At 41.7% G+C, this 23,402-nt stretch overlaps 2 protein-coding genes and 1 non-coding gene across 5 annotated transcripts in view; 2 read left to right on the top strand and 1 right to left on the bottom strand.

Moving 5' to 3' along the window:
- Positions 1 to 23,402, bottom strand: part of RTF2 (replication termination factor 2) — a 48,814-nt gene that overhangs the window by 7,812 nt on the left and 17,600 nt on the right. For all 3 annotated transcript variants that reach the window (XM_045528876.1, XM_045528875.1, XM_045528874.1), the window contains exon 6: positions 2,152 to 2,265. In XM_045528876.1, coding sequence (XP_045384832.1) covers positions 2,152 to 2,265 — 114 coding nt within the window. The remainder of the gene's footprint in view (positions 1 to 2,151; positions 2,266 to 23,402) is intronic.
- LOC123622977 lies at positions 8,241 to 8,306 on the top strand. Its single transcript, XR_006729709.1, has one exon. It is a non-coding gene; the product is annotated as a small nucleolar RNA U54 (small nucleolar RNA).
- Positions 15,268 to 22,069, top strand: LOC123622477 (beta-1,3-galactosyl-O-glycosyl-glycoprotein beta-1,6-N-acetylglucosaminyltransferase 7). The gene is made up of 3 exons (XM_045528873.1): positions 15,268 to 16,237; positions 17,269 to 17,364; positions 21,803 to 22,069. Exons 1-3 carry the CDS (start codon positions 15,268 to 15,270, stop codon positions 22,027 to 22,029), a joined length of 1,293 nt encoding a protein of 430 aa, XP_045384829.1. The 3' UTR covers positions 22,030 to 22,069.

Here is a 23,402-nt window from a genome sequence, read left to right as displayed (position 1 = left end):
CATTTCACACATACATAGCATGCCCTCAAATTTGTGAAGGCTGATACTCTGCTTCAAACAAACAGAAACAACCATTTACTAATATCTAAGCCCTCCCTTTGCAGCTGAGGTTATCTGAAAAGCATGAGCAATGAGGAGTTAGAGGAAATGTTGTGTCCTGCTTCCAGCTGCGAGTATATTTGGGAAATATTTTGGTATCCTGGTAGCAGTATCTAAGAGGCATTCCCAGAAGCTCTGGTGAGTATTTTGCAGAGAGGGGCATCTTAGTTCCACTGGGCTTTGAACAACTTGGCAGGAAGTCTGTGACAGAGAAAACTCACTAATGGTCACAGGCTTTATGAAAATCTCCAGTAGCTTCCTTTAAAATGCAATTTTTCTCTTTTGTGTTTTTTAAAAACTGAGCTTGCTCAATGGTAGCAATGAAGAACAAGGGGACATTTGGGGGACCGTCAAAAAGATCTCAAGCTTTCTTTTTCCCTTCTTTTCTGCTCTTCATTCTCTTATGACAATGAAATTGTAGTAATTTAGAGAATCAACTTAGAGTTAACACACTCACGTATATATTTGTTTTTTAATCTTAATGCAGCACTTAGATGATGAAGCAGCTCTTTAAATATTTCTCTTGAATGCTGTATTAACATCTCATAAAACTGCTCCATGGCATATTTGTATTGGCATTTGTTTACAAAGATCGGCCACAATTCTTTGTACTATAGAACCATTTACATGCATTATTTTCTACCCAAGCAAAATGATAAAAGGAGGCAATGCAAATGGATTAGCCTCTTGCTGATCACTCCAGATCTGTGCAAAATGAGAACACTGCTACCATGTGCCCATGCATCAGCTTTAAGCCTCACAAGCATGAATTGTATATTACTTCAGGGTGATATGGTCCTGTCCCTTCTTCTATTACGATTAAAAGAAAACCCTAAACCTCTGAAAAATATTAAACTATGACATCACTCTTACCTTAGACTGACACTGGTAAACGCATACCCATGCAAAGGCAGGGTATTATTTTTTTCAAAATTTTATGTCCTCAGGATATTGAAATTAATTTTCTAATACTTTAAGCATTTTTTTGCCTTAGTTCTGATCATATAAAGTTTTCTCCCCAGTTTACCCTAAGCCTAACTTTTTTTTACAGAATGAAAAATTGGCCATTCACAAAAGACCTGCATTACGTAACTACCATCTGGAAACACTTAACAGCTAATAAAATTGACTGCTGGTGCCACAATCGATGGCACACTGAATGATTTCTTAGCTGGTAAATTGTTTTGAGCCTGCTCGTTATGTCATATCATTAAGCAATGCTTTCCATTGCTTCTGGAATGTGGTTCCAAACCTGGACCACAAAACAAAGCCTTAACGTTCACACACTGGCCAGAGCTTCAGTCTCATCACCAGCAGTGTCGCTGGGCGCCCTTCTGGAGAGCCACAGCCTCACACCGTGACCCTGCCCCTCCAGCAGAAGGCTCAGGAAGGTGAGGCGGACAGCTCCCATGTGCAGGAAGGCTACTTAGCTCCTTGCTACTCAAAGTGTGGTCCTCGAGGGGTTGCATCCACATGCCCAGGGAGTGGGTGAGAAAGGCAGGCTCCCAGGGCCCACCTAGGCCTGTCAGAACCCAGGTTGCCGGTGACTCTTGTGCACATTCAGATCTGGGTAGCACATGATCTTTAGATTTGCTGGGATGATGGTGACTTTTCACTTTTCCCTTGTTTTACAAGTTATGGAACCCAAGTACATACTCTTTTAAAAGCAGTGACAGTAATTGTGGTTGCTGTCTCTCTCTGAGGGCTCTCTAGGGCTGTGCTCTGTGCTGGAGCTTTGAGGGCGTGATCCTTTGAATCCGCCTGCTGGCTCTATGTCCTACACAGGTGCTGTTACTATCCCACTTCACTGATGATGAAGCTGAGCGTGAAGGGCAGAACCACTGTGCCATGACTGGAATCTGTTTCCAGAGGCCAGGCTTTTCTAGGTTATAAAAATTGCCTAGATCACTGCAAACCCCTAAGCAGCTGCCAGTAACGTGCAGTTTGGTGCTTTGCAATTGGCTCTGGGGCAGAGGCTGGGCAGAGCCTGAAGACTCTAGGTGCGCCCAAGATGCCTGCAAGGTGAGAGGCAGAGGCAAAGCCTCCCATTACCTTTACCAGCTTCGCTCGCAGCCTTCTCTCCTCCATCCTTGTCTTTAGCACTTCCACATCCTCCTTGGTGCCATTAAGCACAATGACGTCATCCTCCTGGAAGGCAGCCCCACACTGGAGAGGGCCAACAAGAGAAGACAGATTCCGTCAACCGTGCAGAGGGAAGCCACAATTCAGTCCCCCACTCCTAGCCCCAGGCACTGGCCCGCAAGTTCTTGGTAAATTTCTACTGTTTTCTTGCCTGCATCTTGCTTGAGTCAGCTTTCAGGTCAAAGCCCTGAGTGGGGACGTTTCTGTGCACAGGGAAGTGTTAGCATAGCAGGCCCGAGAATGCTCCTTGTCTCTGACAAAGCCTGCTTGCAAGGCTGGCCTCTGACTGGTGTCTGGGAACTTAGATTTGGGGAAGACTCCCACCATTTCTTAACTGGTAAGGGTGGCTTGGCTCACTGTACCCAGATTGTTCATGTTAACACCTGCTGAACACCTGCATTCCTTCTGGGAGAGTCTGGAATTCTGGCAGACGCTAGGCAGAGGGCATGTAACCAGCCTCTGGCTAAAAATAATTGGGCACTGAGTCTCTAACTGGCTTCCCTGGGCAGAGAGAGCGCACACATGTTGCCGCATTTTTGTTGCTGAGGGAAGTGTTCCCTCTGTGTCCCCTCAAGGGAGGGAAAGCACATAAGGAATCCTCACATGGATTCTTCCAGACTCCACCACCTGCCTGTGTATCCTTATCACAGTTGCTGTGACAAGCCTCAGCTGAGGGTACAACCAGATGCTAAGTCCTGTGAGTCCTAGAAACCCCCCAAGCACAAGGGTTGCCTTGGGACCCCTGAAACACCCTGGCAGAATAAGACTGTGAGCAGGGTCTAGACCACCCGGACAGTAGCACAGTGGCAGAAATGGACACCTTGCACACCCCAAGGCCTGTCCGTGCTCACAGATTCGTCAGTGAGTGAGTCACCTCCCCAGAGAGGCCGCCCGTGCTCACACTATGAATGATGCTGCCTCCCCCTGCCTGCAGGGTCCTAGGACCCCTTTTATGTCCGCTCCATGGCACTGATCACAACCTGAAGTCCTTGTCTTTGTCATGTTGTCTAACTACATGGTCTTCCCTGCTGTGGCCCCGCACCTGACCCAGTGCCTGATATCATGGCTCTTCTGTAAACCTGGGCTGGGAGCCAGAATTATAGGGAGAAAAATGAGAATGAGAGGTGGAGGTTCCCGTTCCTACATTTTGAACTAAAGTTTCTGCCATGACCTGTCTAGGCCACCTTGATCGGGGCATACCACCACCTTTCTGGCCTTAGTTTCCTCAGCTACAGAAAGAGGGCATGGTCTAACCCAAGTGCAGTGGCTCTCAACTGGGGCAATTCTGCTCCCCAGGGGACATCTGGCTGTCACACCTGGGATGCAGGTGCTACTGGCATGTTGTGGGTAGAGGCCAGGGATGCTGCTATACATCCTACAATGCCCAGGACAGCCCCCTACCCTACCCCAGAGAGTTGCCCGGTCCAACATGCCACTAGGGCTGAGGGTGAGAAACCCTGGATTAGAGCCATGAACACCTAAACGTAAAAAAGGAAAATTTAAGAGTCTCATGCTCTACCGACTGAGCTAGCCGGGCAGACTAAAAAAGGAAAATTTAAAAGAATAAAAATAATTTGTAGGAAATATGTTTCATCACTAGGGTAAGAAAAGTTATCTAAAGCTAGAAAGAGGTAGACTCCATAAAGGTTAGTAAGGTTTACTGTGTAAAAATTACAAACTTTTACATGACAAAGTCACAACAACCAAAAAGTATATAAGCCAAAGGCTAAGAGCAAATATTTGCAGCATATGTAACATCCAAAGGATTAATTTACAGAACATACTCATATTCATATAAGAACTCTTTATAACCCCCTCCCACCCACCACCCCCCGAAAAAGAAAAAGGCAATGAAAGAGCAAGGTCTGAAGGCCCCGTTCCCAGCAGCAGGAACACACACCCGTGCAGCCCCCACCTGCCTGCGGCGACTCAGCCTCTCAAACCCCAGCTGGAAATCTGGGGCCACACCCCAGGCAGAGCCTCTATGGGGTTTGCTATGTCTTATCTGTAAAAAGTGAACGCTATAGAAACAAACTGTTAATAGATGAATGGATAAAGAAATCATAATATATATATATATCACATATATTTATATATATAAAATGGAATATTACTCAGCCTCTAAAAAGGATGGGATCCTGCCATTTCTGACAACATGGATGAACCCTGAGGACATTATGATAAGTGAAATACACCAAAGAAAAATGCCGCATAATTTCACCTATATGTGGAATCTAAAAAAATCAAACATACAGAAAAACAGGGAGTAGAACAGTTACCAGGGGCGGGGAGAGGGGAGCAAATGGGGAGATGTTGGTCAAAGGGTACAAAGTGGCAGTTACACAGGGTGAATAAGTCGGGGATCTAGTGTATAGCATGAGGACTACAGTTAATAATTGTATTGTAACTGGAAATTTGCTAAGGTTTCAGACACTCTTACCACCCCTCGCCACACACACAAAGGTAATCATGTGAGGAGATGGATATATTAATTTGCTTGGCTATAGCAGTCATTTCATTATCTATATGTATATCAAAACATCATGTTGCACACCTTAAACATATATAATTTTTTTTTAAAAAGTAGGCCAGGTGTGGAGTTTCACACCTGTAATACTAGCACTTTGGGAGGCCAAGGAGGAAAGATTGCTTAAGGCCAGAAGTTCAAGACTAGTGTTGCAACATACCAAGACTTAGTCTCTAAAAAAATAAGAAAAATTAGCTGGTGTGGTGGTGCACGCCTGTAGTCCCAGATACTTAGGGGGCTGAGCCGGGAGGATAACCTGAAGAACATTCACATGCAAGTCTTTGTGTGGACATATGTCTTCATTTCTCTTGGGTAGCTATCTGGGAATGGAATGCCTGAGTCATACACTGACTTTATGGTTTCCCTTTTTTTTTTCTTTTTTGAGACAGGGTCTTGCTCTGTCACCCAGGCTGGAGTGCAGCGGCATGATCATAGCTCACTGCAGCCTCAAACTCCTGGGCTCAAGTGATCCTCCTGCCTCAACCTCCCAAGTAGCTGGAACTACAGGTGTGTGCCACCATGCCTGGCTCATTTTTCTATTTTTTGTAAAGACAGGATCTCTCTCGTGTTTAGGCTGGTCTTGAACTCCCGGCCTCAAACCATCCTCCCACCTTGGCCTCCCAAAGTGCTAGGATTACAGGTGTGAGCCACTGACTTTATGTTTAACCTTCGGAGAAAATCTTTTCCTCAAAAGACTACTTTCCAAAGTTTCTGTAGCATTTCACACACCTACCAGCAAAGCGTGAGGATTCTGACTTCTCCACATCCTTCCCAACACTTGTCTTTTTATTTATAACCATTCTAATGCGTGTGAAGTTGTATCTCATTGTGGTTTTAATACGTATTTCCCCCAATGACCAATGATGATGAGCATCTGTTCATGTGCTTATTGGCGATTTGTATATCTTCTTCGGAGAAATGTCTATTTAAATACTTTGCCCATTTCTTAATTGTGTTATCTGTCTCCTTAATGTTGAGTTGTAGGAGTTCTTTATACAGTATATTCTGGATGTAAGTTCTGCCTTAGCCCATTCAGACTGCTACAACAAAATACCTTATACCTAACAATTTATAAATAGAAATTTCTTGCTTACAGTTCTGGAGGCTGGGAAGTCCACTATCAAGGCACCAGCAGATTTGGTGTCTGGTGAGGGCCCATTCCTCACAGATGGAGCCTTTTATGTGTCCTCACATAGGAGGGAAGGTGGAAAGATAAAGGGCTTCCTCAAGCTTCTTTTATAGGTGCACTAACCCCACTCATGAGGGCCAAGCTCCCATGACCTAATCACCTCCCAAAGATCCCACCTTTTAATACTACTGGGTTGAAGATTAGGTTTCAACATATGAACTGGGGTGGGGGGGGGACATAAACATCCAGACCATAGCAAGTCCCTTATCGGATATATGATTCACAAATATTTTTCTCATTCTGTGGGTTGTCTTTTTATTTTCTGGATGATGTCCTTTGAAGCATGAAAGGTTTTAATTTTGATGAAATCCAATTTACCAATTTTCTTTTACCGCTATGCTTTTGCTATCACATTTAATGGGTAATTGCCTAACCCAAGATCATGAAGATTTATTCTTGTGTTTCTCCTAAGAGGCTTATTAGCTCAGATATTTAGGTCTGTTATCCACTGCGAGTACATTTATAAGGTAGGGGCCCAAATTCATTCTTTTGCATGCGGGTACCCAGTTACTCCAGTACCATTTGCACCATTTGTTGAAAGGACTATTCTTTCCCCCATTGAATTGTATTGGCCTCTTTGTCAAAAATCAATTGACCAGAGATGTGAGGGTTTATTTCTGGACTCTCAATTTTATTCTATTTATCTATATGGCCATCCTTATGTCGGTACCACACTATCTTGACTAGTGTAGGTAATATGAGTTTTAAAAGCTCAGTATTGAGTTGATCAGCCAAACGTTCCCCCCCCACCCCGCCCCCGGTATCTACAAAAAAGCAATTTGATTAAATACTGTAGTTACAAATACTTGAAAATATGCCAAAGACTGTTACTAACAAAAATATTTAGTTACTCCATCAGATACCACCTTTGAAGAACATCAAAGTAGGCACCCAAATAAGCAACGAAGTTCTTTCAACAACTGGAACAGTAATTTTAACAGACCTACTGTGACCAGAACAGTAACAGACATGCCACACCTGGAATTTCTTTTATAGCAAACATTCCCAGCACAAGAAAAGACACGAAAGTATTCCTTTTCTAAAGTTGCCAAAGGTTTTCTAGCACCTCCCAACACACAGAAGATATCAATAAATGTCTGCTGACCCTGGTCAGCCCCCTGCCTTAGCTGGGTTATTTATTGTGGTTCTTGTCTCCAAAAGTGGTTGTTTCAGGTTAAGATTACCTTCTTTTCTAGGTTGGTCTGGAAAATTTTCCTGACTGAAGATACCTTCCTTTGACCCACAAGTCTCTGAAGGTGGTGCCACGGAGAAGTGACATGGATGATGAAAGGGGGTCCCCAGCCAGGCACTGCACTGGGGCTGCTTCTCAAGAGGGCCTGTTTGCAGCCATCCTTGCGCGGAGCTGGGCCTACAGGAGGCGGCCCCCTGGGAAGTCCCACACTATGGAAGATTGGAGTAGAGCCTGTCTCTGGAGGGGATGGCTCTTCCTTGGAGAGGGAATGGAGAAAAATCTGTGGGAACAGAATCAGGTGGTAGATAAGGCCCCAGGGGCCTGGAGCTCCGGCTGTGGCATAAACAAGCCTCCTGAGCACACAGCCAGGAGGTGGAAAGGAGTCAGGCCTCTGCTCCCCGTTGGTCCTGCACCGCTCTCCCCTTCTCCCCTGGGATTTCTGCTGCTGCTTCTTTCCACTGCTCCCTGTTGTCCCTCCTTCCTACGGTGTCAGGGTCGGCAGCCTCTTTCCTCTAGATGAGACAGTTAGAGGCCATGGACCCTGTACTGCACAGTTGTGTTGTGTTGTGCTCAGAGCTGTTGTATTTTTAAAGTTGAATTAGCCACCAACAATAAAAAGTCAGGAACCCCGCACATCAAAAATTGAACTATTAACCTGAAGAAGCCCAGGATGAAAAAGAAAAAAAAAAGATAAAAACTGAACTATGGCTTTTTGAGGAAGACACAGACACAGGTGCAGCGGAGCTCTGGTCCGGCCACTGCCACTCCTGACTCACCCCCGCTGTTTGCTCTGGCTGAGGAACCGCAGGTCAGGAAGCCCGGCCGTGCCACAGCCACGGGAAACACCCAGGGAGCCAGAGGTGGTGATGACAATTACCCTAACCAGCCGCAACGTAAAGTCCCTAGAGAAGGGTCAGTGTAACAGTTTCAGGGTGAGGCCTTCAGACAAAGAGCAATGGGTTTGATTTGTTAATGTACAAGGCTGACTCAAAGAAGTAAAGTGACAACTTTGCTTAGCTTAAAATGATAAAGTAAAAATGGCCTACACTTATGTTCGCTATGACTTTTACCCCGTAACTGTTAAACAGAGCTGGCAATGAGGAGGCACCTGCTGTGCCGAACTACAACGATCGTTCAGACGCTACTTTGAGCCAGCAGAAGTTGAAAAAAAAAAAAAAAAGCCATCTTGCTCTTTCTCTCAAAAATTCAGAAGACCCATTACTACCGAACCCACGCTCCCCAGGACAGTTTTTGCGGGGGAGGCTCCCCAGCATTCCCTCGGTGTTTCCTCCATGGCTGCGTGGCTTAGAAAGACGGCCTCCTTCCAGGCATGGGTGTGAGGCACCAGGTGAAACCTGCACCAATCCTCATCCTCCAGGAGTGGGCCGGTATGAACAGTCCAGCTGTCCAGTTCAGGAGCACCCACAGGACAAGATTTGAAACAAGCATTCAGGGTAGTGGGGGACACAGCTGTGGCAAGCCTTCACAAGCTGGCAGTGTGGCTTTTCCACACATACAAGGACCTTTCCTTTTCTGATTCTTGCTAAACAAAACTATTAACAGAACCTCAACTTGTGGAATCTGAATATCTCCATACAAACATTAAACATATGGGGTCTCAGGCCAGGCGTGGTGGCTCACACTTGTAATCCTAGCACTCTGGGAGGCCGAGGCGGGTGGATCACTCAAGGTCAGGAGTTCGAGACCAGCCTGAGCAAGAGGCAGATCCCATCTCTACTAAAAATAGAAAGAAATTAGCTGGACAACTAAAAATATATAGAAAAAATAAGCTGGGCATGGTGGCACAAGCCTGTAGTCCCAGCTACTCAGGAGGCTGAGGCAGAAGGATCGTTTGAGCCCAGGAGTTTGAGGTTGCTGTGAGCTAGGCTGACGCCACGGCACTCTAGCCTGGGCAACAGACAGAGACTCTGTCTCAAAAAAAAAAAAAGAAAAAAACATGGGGTCTCACCATCTAAAGGCTGTGTGAATGCTACAACCCCTTGAGATTACAAGGAGGAGATTCTATCTGCTCAGTTAAGAAATCTTTCTATGGCAACAGTGACATATTTTCTACAAAAAAGCAGCGTTTGTTTCAGAGTCACCCCATGAGTAGGTGAAGAAGATCCGTACTCATCTAACTGAACATCCAGCTTACGTGTCTAGATACACACAAGAAGATGAGAAATCTAAGGTGTGTGATTTGTATCTCTTGGCTTCATTATTCTTTTTTTGTTTGTTTGTTTGGAGACAGAGTCTCACTCTGTTGCCTGGGCTAGAGTGCAGTGGCATCAGCCTAGCTCACAGCAACCTCAAACTCCTGGGCTCAAACGATCCTCCTGCCTCAGCCTCCTGAGTAGCTGGGACTACAGGCGTGCACCACCATGCCCAGCTAATTTTTTCTATATATTTTTAGTTCTCCAGCTAATTTCTTTCTATTTTTAGTAGAGACAGGGTCTCGCTCTTGCTCAGGCTGGTCTCGAACTCCTGACCTTGAGCGATCCCCGCCCCCACCTCAGCCTCCCAGAGTGCTAGGATTACAGGCGCGACTGACCGCGCCCAGCAGGCTTCACTATTCTCAATAGATCTGTCTATGCTTACCCAAAGCGAGTATCAGCGAGCCAGAGAACCTTTAAAGCCAGAAAAAGGGAAGGATGGTAAGAAAAGTACCCAGAGGTGAAGAAGGAAAGAGGGCAGCCTATTGAAGGGGGCGCATAAGACCCCACCTTTGCCCCATGCTATGGCACAGACTCACCAGTGGTGGCACCAGGGAGCACAGAGCAGGGCTGGCTCCTCCACCCCTGACAGCAAGTGCTCCAAAGAGCAGTGCGGAGATGCCCAGCTTTTCCCAAATGCTATTTAGGAAGAAACAGGATTTTTAAATGACTTTTATTTATCTCTTTAATGAAAGAACATCAGATAACTAAATTTTGCCTCCTGTTTTTAAAAGCATTTAAAGAATGTAACCCGTGAGTGCTACGAGTGCACCCTGCAGTTTCAGAATACAAGAATTACCCTGCTGCCCCTCATGGGGCTGGGGGGTTTCTGCCATTGTCTCTTTCTGTCTTTTCAGGAGGTGATGCAGTCCTGAGCACACACTCAGAGAAACAAAAGCAGCGACTATTTTTTCATTCTACAGGTCAGAATCGATAAGAATAAAACTCTCCAGGGATGAAAGGAAAACAAAACCTGCCAAGCAACTCTGTGCATGTGATTGAAGCTGGAGGACTGGGAGAGGAGCGGCTGGGAGAAAGGCCAGTGGGGCACAGATGCTGCCGCGATCTCAGGGAACGTGAGGAATCTTCCGGTGAGTGCTTCATTAACTACGCAGGGATAATGAATGGCATGTTAAGCAGGCATAATTTTTGAAGAATATTATGTTTTTCATTGTCCTCTCTATGGTTTTAAAATAGGAATATTAGAATATCAGCAATATTTCAAATGCAGATGTTGCAGGCATCTTTTTCTCTCAAAAGTAGTCCCCACTTTTTGTTTAGCTAAAGAAACTGAAAGTGGAACATTTTCACAGCATGAGATCAACTAGATTTTTAAATTTAAAAGGCCACCATTTGCTAATTCCTCATATGAGTGGCAACAACTAAGTCAGCCTCAAGGCCATGTCCATATCCTCAGTTCTCTTTTTGTACCAATAATAAAAATAAAATGTATTTCTTGTGGTTGTTTCCAGTGAATATCCTAAAATGAAGTTTTACTCTTTCCATCAAAATGACTAAAAAATTTATACACATTTTAGGAATAATCATGTTGTGATTAAGACATTCATTTTATTGGACAGTTGGACAAAATTAGTCTAAGTAATATTATAAACTCAAATAATTCAAGAAAGTGCTGTGAATTTTAGGGTGCTTTGGATGGTATTCTAAGCCCAGGGAACAGACAGAAAATTTTCATTGCTGTGACTACAGTGGCTTTTATGATAAGCGCACAGTGAGCGGACAGAGCACCGACAATCATGGTCTGGGGTCGCACTTCTCTAGGGACTGAGTGCCAATGGGGACAGCGCATCTCCTTGGGGCCAGGCACAGTGTGAAACTCCCATCCTTCACTCCCACACCCCTCCCAGTGTCCCTGTGAGGCTGAGACTATCATACACCCCATCTGCAGTCAAGAAAATGGAGACTCAGGGAGGTTTCATTACGTGCCCAAGTGCTAGAGCTGGGAGTCTAACACAGGGCCCTGATGCAAAGCCCATATCCTTAGCCTGTAACTAAATGTTAGGTTCCCAATAAGGTAAATACAATAACGAACATCACCTTTTTTTTTTTTTTAAGTAAAGCTCTCAAAAACTTCCTTTGGGTACTAAATAAATTGTTCATCTTGGTTAATGTTAATGCTCTAAAACAGTAATATTCTAGAATATACAACACAATATTTCGAGTTCCCCTTCAAAGATGCACATCCATTATCTATTTATTCACAGGAATGACCTTTAAAAAATAAAGTATAAAAAATTCAGCAAAAAGAGTTAATGTACATGAAATGCTGCCAATTCCCTCTAAAAAATATAACAAATTAAATCCCATCATAACAAATTCAAAATGACTGCCCTTAAACGAGCTGTTCTGGGGATAACACATGATATCAAATCTACATGGCTAGTAAGGCTTATTGGGAGTAGGAAGAGTGTGACTGGAAAAGTATGCATAAGATAAAGTAAGAAAAAAAGAATTCAGGTATTGGCCCTAAATAGGATAGCAGTGTTTTGCAATAATTCCCTCAAAGTATTTTAAGCTTGAACAAAAACACAAAATGTAAAACAACTCCCCTCTGAGAACTATAATTGGAAATCATTCCTGTTACTGTACAGATTCTCACACTATATAAAGGAAAAAAAGTTAAACACCATTCCTTAACCATAATATTGATAATTACTTCTACTGAAAGATATTCTACAGTATCTCTTGGATGTCTGACAGCTTCAGTCAACTGCATGTATAATCTTAACATTATTCATTGTTTGGAAGCTATTTTATTCTACTGTACACACTTCATATATCTAACAATGCTACTTTTCAAAGGCTGCAGATACGGAAGGCTAAAAGATTATTAAAGTATATAGGCCTACAAAAGATAATTTTAAGAAAGACAATGGATGGAAAAAGGCTTAGAATGCTCTCACCCACAAACCACAAAATTTTACAAATCATTTGTGATTTAGTAATCCATGAGGAAATAGGATCAAAGAATCTGCTCCACAATACACAAGGATAACAGCCACTTTTTCTAAAGCCTTTAAAATAAATATTTGAAATAACTTTCCATGGAGAAAAAATGGTTCAAAAAATCAGTAAGATTGAACTTTTTTCTGAGCTGCATATTCCCCATACTTAGAAAATACTACCTACATTTCTTGGAAATTAATTTAGGGATAGTCATATGTTTAGTAAATGCACTTTCATTATCGCTAAAAAGTTGACTTCACAATATAGAAATAAGACAACAACAACAACAAAAAAACTCACCAAGAATTGCTAGGAAATGTTTGCAAAACTGAAAATAGCATTCATCACTGTTTTAAAAGAAAACAGTACCTAAAAAGTTTATTCCTCTGGGAATTTTCTTATTAACCATTAGATGTTATGTTCAAGAGACAGCAAGAACTATTGATATGCAAGAGCAGTGAGGTCCCCAAAGACTTCACTTAGAAGTGCTGGCCTGATGACTTAAAAAGCCTGTGTTTAAACAATGACCAGAAGCCTTTATTAAAAGGATTTGTTCTGTAAAATTTGGATTCAGTTAAAAGGCCACATTCAAGGATCCAGAAGGCCACATGTGGCCCCAAGGCTGCAGGTTCCCCACCCCTAAAGGACCCTAGTCCCCAGCCCAGCAGGCATCCATGCTGAAATTTCCAAGTGAACACCGATAGAATCAGCCAACATACCTGTCTCTACATAAGGAAAGGAAAACACTTAGCCTGGGTATTACCTCGAAGGACAATGGGCTACCCCTGGGACTTGCCTTCATTTAATTATTATAAACTATTGAAAATACTCTACCCCCTGGGCTCTGCCAGGGCTAAGTTTACATGGGGTAATTTGTAAGTGATGAGGGGCACTTCTGTGATAGGAACAGAATACTTTGACGATCAGCTGAAAAACAAAAAAAAAAGACAACAAAGAAACCCCAAACCCTCCTTCCTGTATTAAAGCTCTAACACAGGAGAAGATGTAACAAACTATGGTCCATGGTTTACTTTTAATCAAAATTCTGAAAAGTAGTAAAAAATTTCACTTCCATTTTATTTTAAGAAGGTGTTTCTTTCCTATTCAATTTCTACTTTTATGATATAGGTTTTGTTTATTTTAGGGACCATATATAAAATGTATAAATTATAATGATGGTTTAATGTTTATAAAGGTAAGTATTATGAAATTTATAAGACTGTCTTTAAAATTAGGCTATAAGATTTAACATTTGGGGCAAACTTACTGAACCAGCGTAAAACACTGTAACCTGGCACATTTGGACAGTGTCTGCTTTTTATTTTTGAAGCATAATGGGTAGGAAAGAAACTGTACAGTGAAAATAAATACAACATTTTAAAAATCCACAATCAACATTTACAGTTTTTGTTGGCTTAAAGGTTAAGAACACAAAGATGACTTAAAATGCTGCCTGGCTGATGCTTTATCCAAATAGCATTTGTAAAAATGACGTGGAAAGGCAAGGGACCAATGTCAAATCTGAGCTCAAACACCTGTCAAAAGTGCACAGGCTTTTTAAAAGTAGGAAATAAAAATAAGATGTGACTTTTTATGGAAACTGAGAGTCAGTTTCAAGAATAAACATACTTCCTAACAATATAAAGCTTGACATTTTACCTGATCAATTTTCTTCCTTAAATTCCAAAGGATGATCTTTGCATACAGTAACAATTAATCAATTAAAGCACTCTGGGTTACTTTTTGCTACTGTTACATCTATTCAGGTATCTCTGTAGAGCTCAAGACAGGAAACTACATTATTATCAAATAACGTTATTAAAGATACTTTGTTTTTAATCTCTGACTTCTTCCCTAAAAACAATTCATAAACTCATTGCAACAGGTTTAAGTTTATAATCTCAAAATTTCTCTTAATTTGTCACTTCCTTTGTTGGAAAGATTTAGTCCCATAACACAGAATGGTGGGATAAAATGAACTCTGAATAGTGCAGAACAGGTCAGTGTTTTTGTCCGAAATGAATATTTGAGATTTTTTAATCTGCCTGGATAAAGACATTAACCCATGAAAATATGCTCAACATCATTAGTCATCAGGGAAATGCAAAGTAAAACTACAGGGAATTACTACTACACACTTCTTTAAAAGGTTAAAATTAAAACATTTGGCCACACCAAGTATGAATGAGAATACAGAGTAAATGGAAATCTCATATATTGCTGGTATAACCACTTTAGAAAACAATGTGACAATTTCTTAAGGAGCTAAACATACACCAACATGTCAGCCAGTCATTTCACTGTTCAGTATTTACCCAAGAGAAACAAAAACATATGCTCACAGAAAGACTTGAACACAAACACTTACAGCATCATTGCAATATTCAAACACTGGAAACAAATGTCCACCAGCAGATATATGAATAAAAAAATTGTGTACAACCATATGATGGAAAACTACTCCACGATAAAAAAAACCAAGCCGGTGATAAATGCAATGACATGGATGAATCTCAGAATCATTACTCCAAGTGAAAAAAACAGGCAAAAAAAGAGTAACACATGTATGATTCCATTTATATAAGTTACAGAATATGCAAACTAGTCTATAGTGACAGAAAGCACATCAGCTGATGGCATCTCCATCAGCAATTGCCAGAGATGGGGATGGAAAGAAGGATGGACTAAAATGGGCATAAGAAAACTTTTAGGGGTGAGGGAAATGCTTGTTATCTTGATTGTGGTTATGGTTTCACAGGTGTATACATATACAAAAACTGAGCAAATTATATACTTTAAATATATGTAGTTTAGGATGTTTCAATACAAGTAGGATAAAAAGTTATAAGACCCTAAATTCTATCTGTTGTGTCTTTTAGGAAGCACAAAAGAAAAAATTTCAAATTATGGTAATAAGAATGCACTTGGAGCTCAAAACATGAGCCAGTTTCGAGCCACAAAGTCTGGACTTCTCATTTGCACAGTCATTTGCATCTTCATATTTCTTTATTTGAGGACTTCAACTTATGAGGAACCAGAGGAGGAACCCACCTATCCAGTAGTAGTGGAATGTGGCTTTTATCCAGATGAACTGTGTTCAGCTTTATTTGAAGGGAAAGGGGCAGCCCCCCAAATTGCAAAATTTTGTAAAAACCCACATAGATCTGAAATACTTGCTCATTTACACAAACCAGGAAATTGCTCCAGGATTTCTCAGGGGTTGCATTTCATTACCAGACCCCTGTCTGCAGAAGAGGGTAATTTCTCTCTGGCATACATTATAACTATTCATAAGGAGCTGGCCATGTTTGTGCAGCTTCTCAGAGCTATTTATGTACCTCAAAATGTTTATTGTATTCACGTTGATGAAAAGGCCCCAAAGAAGTATAAGACTGCAGTGCAAACCTTGGTTAACTGTTTTAAAAACATTTTTATTTCATCAAAGAGAAAGAAGGTTGCTTACACTGGCTTTACAAGACTACAGGCAGATATTAATTGTATGAAAGATCTAGTGCATTCCAAATTTCAATGGAACTATGTCATTAATCTTTGTGGACAGGATTTTCCAATCAAAACCAACAAAGAAATCATACACTATATCAGAAGCAAATGGAATGATAAAAATATCACTCCTGGAGTAATCCAACCACCAAACAGTAAATCCAAGACAAGTCAAAGTCATCCCAAATTCAGTCCTGAAGGAAATATCTATGTATCTCCAAATAAAAGATTCAAATATGAACCACCTCACAACTTAACAATTTATTTTGGAAGTGCTTACTATGTACTTACGAGAAAGTTTGTAGAGTTCATACTGACTGACATCCGTGCAAAAGACATGCTTCAGTGGTCCAAAGACATCCACAGCCCAGAGCAACACTACTGGGTGACCCTGAACCGACTAAAAGGTAAGAACAATCCGACAATATGGATATCTGTTCAGGTCAGAAGCAACAGCAGGATTTTTATTCTTCACTGAAGGTTCTTTCTATTTGGCGATTTTTCTATGGCTATAAATTTTGAAAGACCTTCCACTTGGGAGTACAGGAGGTTCTTTGATTTTAGGGGTCTGAAGTTGGCTGAAAGGGAGCCATGTTCCCAAACCAACATGGCTGCTTCTATTCCCTCTCCAGAAAGAAGTACTGGCATTTTGCTTTTCCTCAGATAAAGCCTGTTGAAAATTCTAACCAAAAATCTTTGAGAAGTTCTTCCCTTCTTCATTCACTTGATAAACACTACTAGTACCTACTAGTGCCAGCTATTGCACTAATGGCTCTTTAAGAATGGAAAATATGACAACTAATAATGTTTTTGTTGCAAAGGTTATACTTCAGATAGGTTCTCTGAGAGGCAGAGGGAAATTGGATGCCCTCCTTTAAGTGGATTTCAGTATTTTCTCTGTAGGTGGATTGGCTCCTATACGGAGTATGGCTTCAAGCCTGAACACCTAAGCTAATCAGTATAGACAACAGTGCAAACGATGAATCCAGCAGAAATTGGTTAGGACCTTTTAATAATCTCTCCTACCCACTGCAAGTTCTACTTTCACATCACCCCAGAGGCTGTTACAGAGCAAACGATCCAAAGAACCACAACATAATCATGAAGAGCGCGCTGCAAACATCAAGTGAGTTAGTTACAAGGGATGGGGAAAGGGATGGAAAATGAAACCTCAGTGCAAGGATGGAGATCCAGACCTTGGTCCACCCCAGTACTCCTGCCATCGTAGAGCATGCCCCCACGCCCAAAAGCACTGGCCTTTGATCAGACGTAACAAACGAAACATTTTAATCAAGGTTGGACCTTCCCCTCTACCTTTCTCACTGAGTACCTTATCTAGGAGAAATGGAAATGACAGCACAGAAGAGCTTGGCCTAAAAGAACGTGGAAGCTATTAACCAGATTCCACGTTGTATGCTGGTTTTGTTTTCCCCCTTAGATGCTCCGGGTGCTACACCAAACGCTGGCTGGAAAGGAAATGTTCGAGCCATTAAACGCAGACATGAGGAAGGACATGTTCATGATGGATGTAAAGGTAAAAACAAAACAAAACAAAAACACCTCCAAATTTTAAAAAAACTATACAACTACTGCTTCAATTACAGGAGGAGAAGACTGACCATCATGTTTAAAGTAATTTGGAATTAGTGGCGATTCAATTAGAATGTATGTCAATTAAAAAAAAAAACATTTTAGGCTGGGTGAGGCGGCTCACACCTGTAATCCTAGCACTGTGGGAGGCCGAGGCGAGAGGATCATTTGAGACCAGGAGTTCAAGACAAGCGTGAGTAACAGCGAGACTCTGTCTCTACTAAAAACAGAAAAATTAGCCAGGCCTGGTGGTGCACACCTGTAGTCACAGCTACTCGGGAGGCTGAGGCAGGAGGATCACTTAAGCCCAGGAGTTTGAGGTTGCAGCGAGCTATGATGACACCACTGCACTCTCCCCAGGGTGACAGAGTGAGACTCTGTCTAAAAAAAAAAAATTTAAAAAAAGAAACTTTTTATTTAAGATCCAAAGAGAAAAGTGCACAAATCATAAAGATACAGGTTGATAAATTTTCACAAAGTGAACACACAGCAGGGCTGTAAGTTACAAAACTTTAATACATTACCTATCTGGCTTTTTCTACCTGCTCCTAGAATTCGAATCCAAATATTTATTAAAAATGGGCCCTGTGCCTCCCTGGGTCTATTAGAATATAAAATGACCAACACAAGCATGTGCTCCAGAGCTGAGGTAGCAAACTATTATTGCCGGCTGCCTATTTTATGGAAGTTTTATTGGAATGCAGCCACATCCATTCATTTGGCATAGTGTTTATGACAATGAAAGGCAGAATTCAGTAGTTAAAAAAAGGCCATCTGACCTACACAGCCAAAAATATTTACTCTCTTGTTCTTTACAGATAGTCTGCTGTGCCTGCTCGAGAGCAATGGGCTTCACGTTTGTTTTGCTTGCATGTTTTCTAAAAGAAATAGGGAAAAATGTTATTATAGGTTTAATTGTTGCAAAGGCTTATTTTCCTAAAAATTGTATATGTGTTTTTCCATAAGACTCTCAGAGCTACAGATTGAATGTTCATTCAATTTATGGAAACTTCTGCCATAAGACTTAATTAGTAAAGACAGACTTCATGGTCAAGCCAACCAAACCAAAGATTGACTTTCTGAAAAAGTCTGACTTTGTTTTCATTTTTAGATTCAAATAAATAGTTTTTAATTTTTTTTTTTTAAGAGACGAAGTCTCGCTATGTTGCTCAGGCTGGACTTGAACTCCTGGGCTCAAGTGATCCCTCCTGCCTCAGCCTCTTGAGTAGCTGCGACTACAGGCACGCACCACCATGCCTGGCTAGATTCAAACAAATGTTTTAGTATGCATTCTTGTGGCAGCCTTCTTGCCCCAAAATCTTAATTTGCAGGTCCTTAGGTAAGGCACAGAGCCCTCTCTGGGTAGTTTTTAAGTAGTTCTTGCTGAAGGAAGGTGTTTTTGCTTTGCCCTCATAAGATTCTCCCTGAGAAACTATGAATTCTCTTTGCCCCGTCTGGTGTCCCAGAGATCTTAGTTGCTGGGCAATACAACAAAGCAAGATTTGGAAGGGGGAGAGTGGAGGCCCTCCTTTGTGAAGGGTTTGGAAGAGAACTGGCTGACGGCGCGGGGGTTCTCAGGCACATGCATTGGGTTTGCTGGGGGGAAACCTACAGCGTGAGGAGCGGGGACTCGGCTCCTGTGGAGCCATTCATGCTACCTTGTGGGCGGAGGGGGAAGGCCCAGCTCTTCCCATCTTTTAACCCCCAGTTTGAAGATGGCTGTTTGGGAAGAACAGATAGTTCTGGAGAACAAGAGGGATGACAAACAATTTATAGCACAATGTAAGTCCAGCAGGAGTTGTACAAATGTTCCGGGAAAGGTCATGGAAAGCAAAACTGGGGGTCGGGGGAGAGGCCGAAAAACGGACAGAGAATGCAGGAAGGCAGAGCAACACTGCACGTGAGGGCAGCTGTGGCAGAGCACGCCCTCTTCAGGGATGTCTGGACTTGCCGTTTGTCTACACACAGCTTCCTACCCACCCGCAGGAACTACTGCACAGAGATACGATAACCTATTTATTTTAATAAGTGCATTTGGGTAGGGCCTTCAGGTTTGAATATGGTAGACTAGATATGCAAAACAAACTAGGTTCATCCCGTTTTTCAGTTGTTTAAAAGAATGACCTAAAATAAACAGGTGGTAGGCAAATAAAAAAATATAAACTGAAATACTAGAATGGTTCAAAGATGAGTAAGTCCCCCTGCTGTGTGTACAGCCATCCTCCTGACACACATGTCCCAGGTCAGAAGGGCTGGAGTAATTTTCTAAGGTGATTCAATTAGGGAGCTATTCACATAGGCAGAAGGTGACAGGTAAACAACAGGTGTCCTTGCCCTTTCTTTAGAAAGCAAGTGCTCACTGTCATCACATACTGGGGTTGTCAGGACTGGTTAACAGACACATAGAAAAGTGTGTGTGTGTGTGTGTGTGTGTGTGTGTGTGTGTGTGTGTGGCTTTGGATCCTTCCTGAAAATGCAACATCCTCAGGTGTGCAGATGTTAAAAGAAGTCATGAAGGGGTGTTGCTATCATAGTAAAGCAATGATTCAATTCTTAAAGTGGCAACCTGAATGTCTCAAGTGTTTGGGGGTGGGGGGGAAACAACCTAGTTATTGTGAATCCCAACAAAGTCATCATTCCCTAAAAGTAAACACTTCAGAAGGTTCTTACCACAACTGGCTTCAGTGCACAAATGGTTCTCACAGTAAAGCAGTAACATGGCCATCTGGTGCCAGCATTTAGTCAGCACTCCACGTAAGACAAGCACCGGTAAAGGGATGGCAGTCAACCTTATGGAACTCTGGCTCTGGGCCTTGCACTCATAATTCTAAGGTAGACACTACAGATGACCCTTGAACAACACAGGTTTGAAATGTGAGGGTCCACTTATACATGGATTTTTTTCAACCAAACTAGGATCTAAAAAATACAGAATTTGACTTGAGTATGTACAGATTTTGGGACACACAGGGGTCCTGGAACCATCTCCTGCATATACCAAGGGACGACTGTTCTATCCTTCACCCTTTACAGATGAGGAACTTAGGGCTCAGAGAAGTGAAGTCACTCCCAAAGGCACAGGAAGTGGCAGAGGTGGGTCTCAAACCAGGTGCAGCTACCTGCCACCACTACACCGGGTGCGCCCACAGGCTAACTCTGCACGCCGAAGGACAGCTATCCCATTATGATCAGCAACAAAGAGTTCGTTTTATTTTTAGTCACCTGGACAGGATTAACACAACTCTGAAAACATCCATTTGTTTGTGTTCCCTTCTAGTTCAAATCCATCCGCATCTAAATGATAATCACACAATTATAATCAAGGTGTGGCTGAGTTGTGTTTCACTTATGTCCTAACTTTTCCCCACTGCTTGTCTTCATGTCCATAATTTTCAACTAGTTAAATGTAACTGTACTGAGATTCTATCACACTGTACCAAGAACATCTACCAGTTAAGTTCAAAATGCTTTAATTATGATAACAGCTGTTATTAGACGATGCTACCATGTGCCAGGTCTAGGCCCTTGACATACAGGAATGCCTGCTCAACAGGAGAGGAACCTCTTGTGATTTTTCTCAGTCTAACAAACAAGAGACTTTTTGTGCATGCATTCTCCTTCTCCCCCGACCCCCCGCCCTGCTTTAAAAGAATATTTCCTTTAGATAGGTTTTTAGAAGGAGGGTTACTGAGCTGGTGGGGGGAGACTGCGCAGAGAAAGAGTGAGGTCTCAGAAGTGACCACACCTTTTTCTCCCTCACTTCTATAAATGTTTCCTCACCTGTAAACTGAGGGTACTGATAGAAACCACTTTGGAGTGTGGCTGTGAGGATTAGAAGACAGAGCAGAAAGAGTCACAGTGTCAGGCACATAGAGAGCCACTGAGTTCTTCTAGCAGTAATCCAATCAGCACTGGACTCTGTCATTCCCATTTTAATTACTGATATTTATATCAAACACTCACTCTGAAAAATCAATAAATGACAGAAACAATGACTTATTAAAATCAACTCCATTCTTATGAACTACCTATAACCAAGGAAAAGACTTACAATCTATCAGAACTTAGATTTTACCAGGCAAATGAGTGTTATTTCATCTCCCTTGTGCCCATGATTAGATACAATCCCACAGTATTCACCTAAAGTAGCATCAAACATTTTAGAAATCACTAAACGAATGAAAATGTCCCTTTTCATCATAAATTCAAAATTCAACATAAAAGCACCTGTTGAAGCAATCATGGAACTACTGTTTGATCTGAGCTCTTATGAAGCCAAGAGGCCTTACAGATGACATTAGAAGAGGCATGTGCCACATTTTTGCGTGGATAAAATTGGTGGGGACACAAAGGCAGCTAAGTTTTTGCATTTCTTTTTGCAGGCCATTATGTCCAAGATATCTGTGTTTATGGACCAGGAGACTTGCCATGGATCATTCAATCATCTTCCCTGTTTGCCAACAAATTCGAGCCCTCAACAGACCCGCTTGTGGTTACGTGCTTAGAGAGGCGGCACAGACTTAAAGCCCTAAGGCAGGCAGAAGTTCCTGTAGAGCCACACTGGCGTTTTCAACAGGAGAGTCATTTTAGCATGAAACTGAACGGCTGAGGAGTGTTTGCTTTCTTAGTGGTATCATTCTATTTCCTTAACTTGGAATAAGAGAACCTGGAACCAAAAAAGAAAGAACAGGAAAATGATACAAATACAAATTAGTCCTAAATACAAATTAGAATGGAAAATTATACAAATTACTCTTAAAATGAATTCAGAAACATGTTATCGACAAGACTTTACTACTGATTATAAGTCACTTTTATAGCTTCAGGAAAGAAATCATAAGAGAAGAAATAATTCCAGCTACACTGGTGACATGTACATAGCTATCCAGAAGGCCATCAGTTGCTGAAAAACCAAAATTCTCCAAATGCTTAGATCCAGGTTCAAACTGGACTAAGGAAAATATATTTTGTTTTGAAGTCCTGGATACTATCGTGTATGAGATAATTAATAAACAATAAACTCCCACTGAAAATGAAAATATGCTTGTCTAAAACAGTCCTCATTGGCTGAGAACAACATAACTTCATTCTGGAAACATACTGAAAAGTCTATTTCTTTGGGTAAAATGAAAGTAATCTGGGGTAGAAAACACAGCTTCATAAAAAGGCTGCCCTTAGTGTCTGTAGTCTCAATGCTTCGTCTGCTAGTACTTTCTGCGATGGTGGAGGTGTTCCACACCCGAGCCATCCAACACGAACCACAACCACAGGGGCTACTGGGCACTGGAAATGTGGCTAGCATGACTGAGGAAGTGAACACATTTATATTTGGTTTTAAAATTTTTTAATTTTAAAATTAATTTAACTCCAAATAGGCAAATGTGGGTAATGGCCACCCTGCTGAATAGCACAGGCAGGATCAGTCGTGATTATCTCTGTTCACAGGCCCAAGTCTCCTCCCTTATAAAGTCCATGACTTTTTTGTTTTTGCTGCTCTTGTTGAGAACTTTATATACATTCTCTTTTTCTAAAAGAGTTCATGGCATCATATAAGACTGAAACGCACAATTCTTAAACAGCACAACATAAAACAACTAAAAAAAAAAAAAAAGGAAAAGCAGGAACCACAGCAAACTAAAGAAATAAACATATAATTCAAAGGCAAAGTGTGGGCACCTAGCAAACTGAAGTATCGCACACATACAAATGAAATCAAATCCACTGGGAGTCAATGAAACAGCCCTGGAAAAGCATGAAGCTAAATAGAGGGAAAAGGCAAGAGATTTTGAAGACAGATACCATAAACCAAACATAAATAAACAACAGAATACTTATTAAGCAAACTCTTCTTCCCCTTAAGATATTTAAATCCAAGGAAAGCACATATTGAAAATGTTAAGACTGTTAAAAGAGAAGAACACAAGAGCCCCATGCAGCAAACCACCATTTCCTACACATTTTTACAGGCAAACTAGTACTCCT

The sequence above is a fragment of the Lemur catta genome, chromosome 17, assembly GCF_020740605.2.
Source record: "Lemur catta isolate mLemCat1 chromosome 17, mLemCat1.pri, whole genome shotgun sequence".
NCBI classification, from domain to species: Eukaryota; Metazoa; Chordata; class Mammalia; order Primates; family Lemuridae; genus Lemur; species Lemur catta.
Note: the sequence above shows the minus strand (reverse complement) of the source record. Positions and strands in the feature narration are given on the sequence as shown.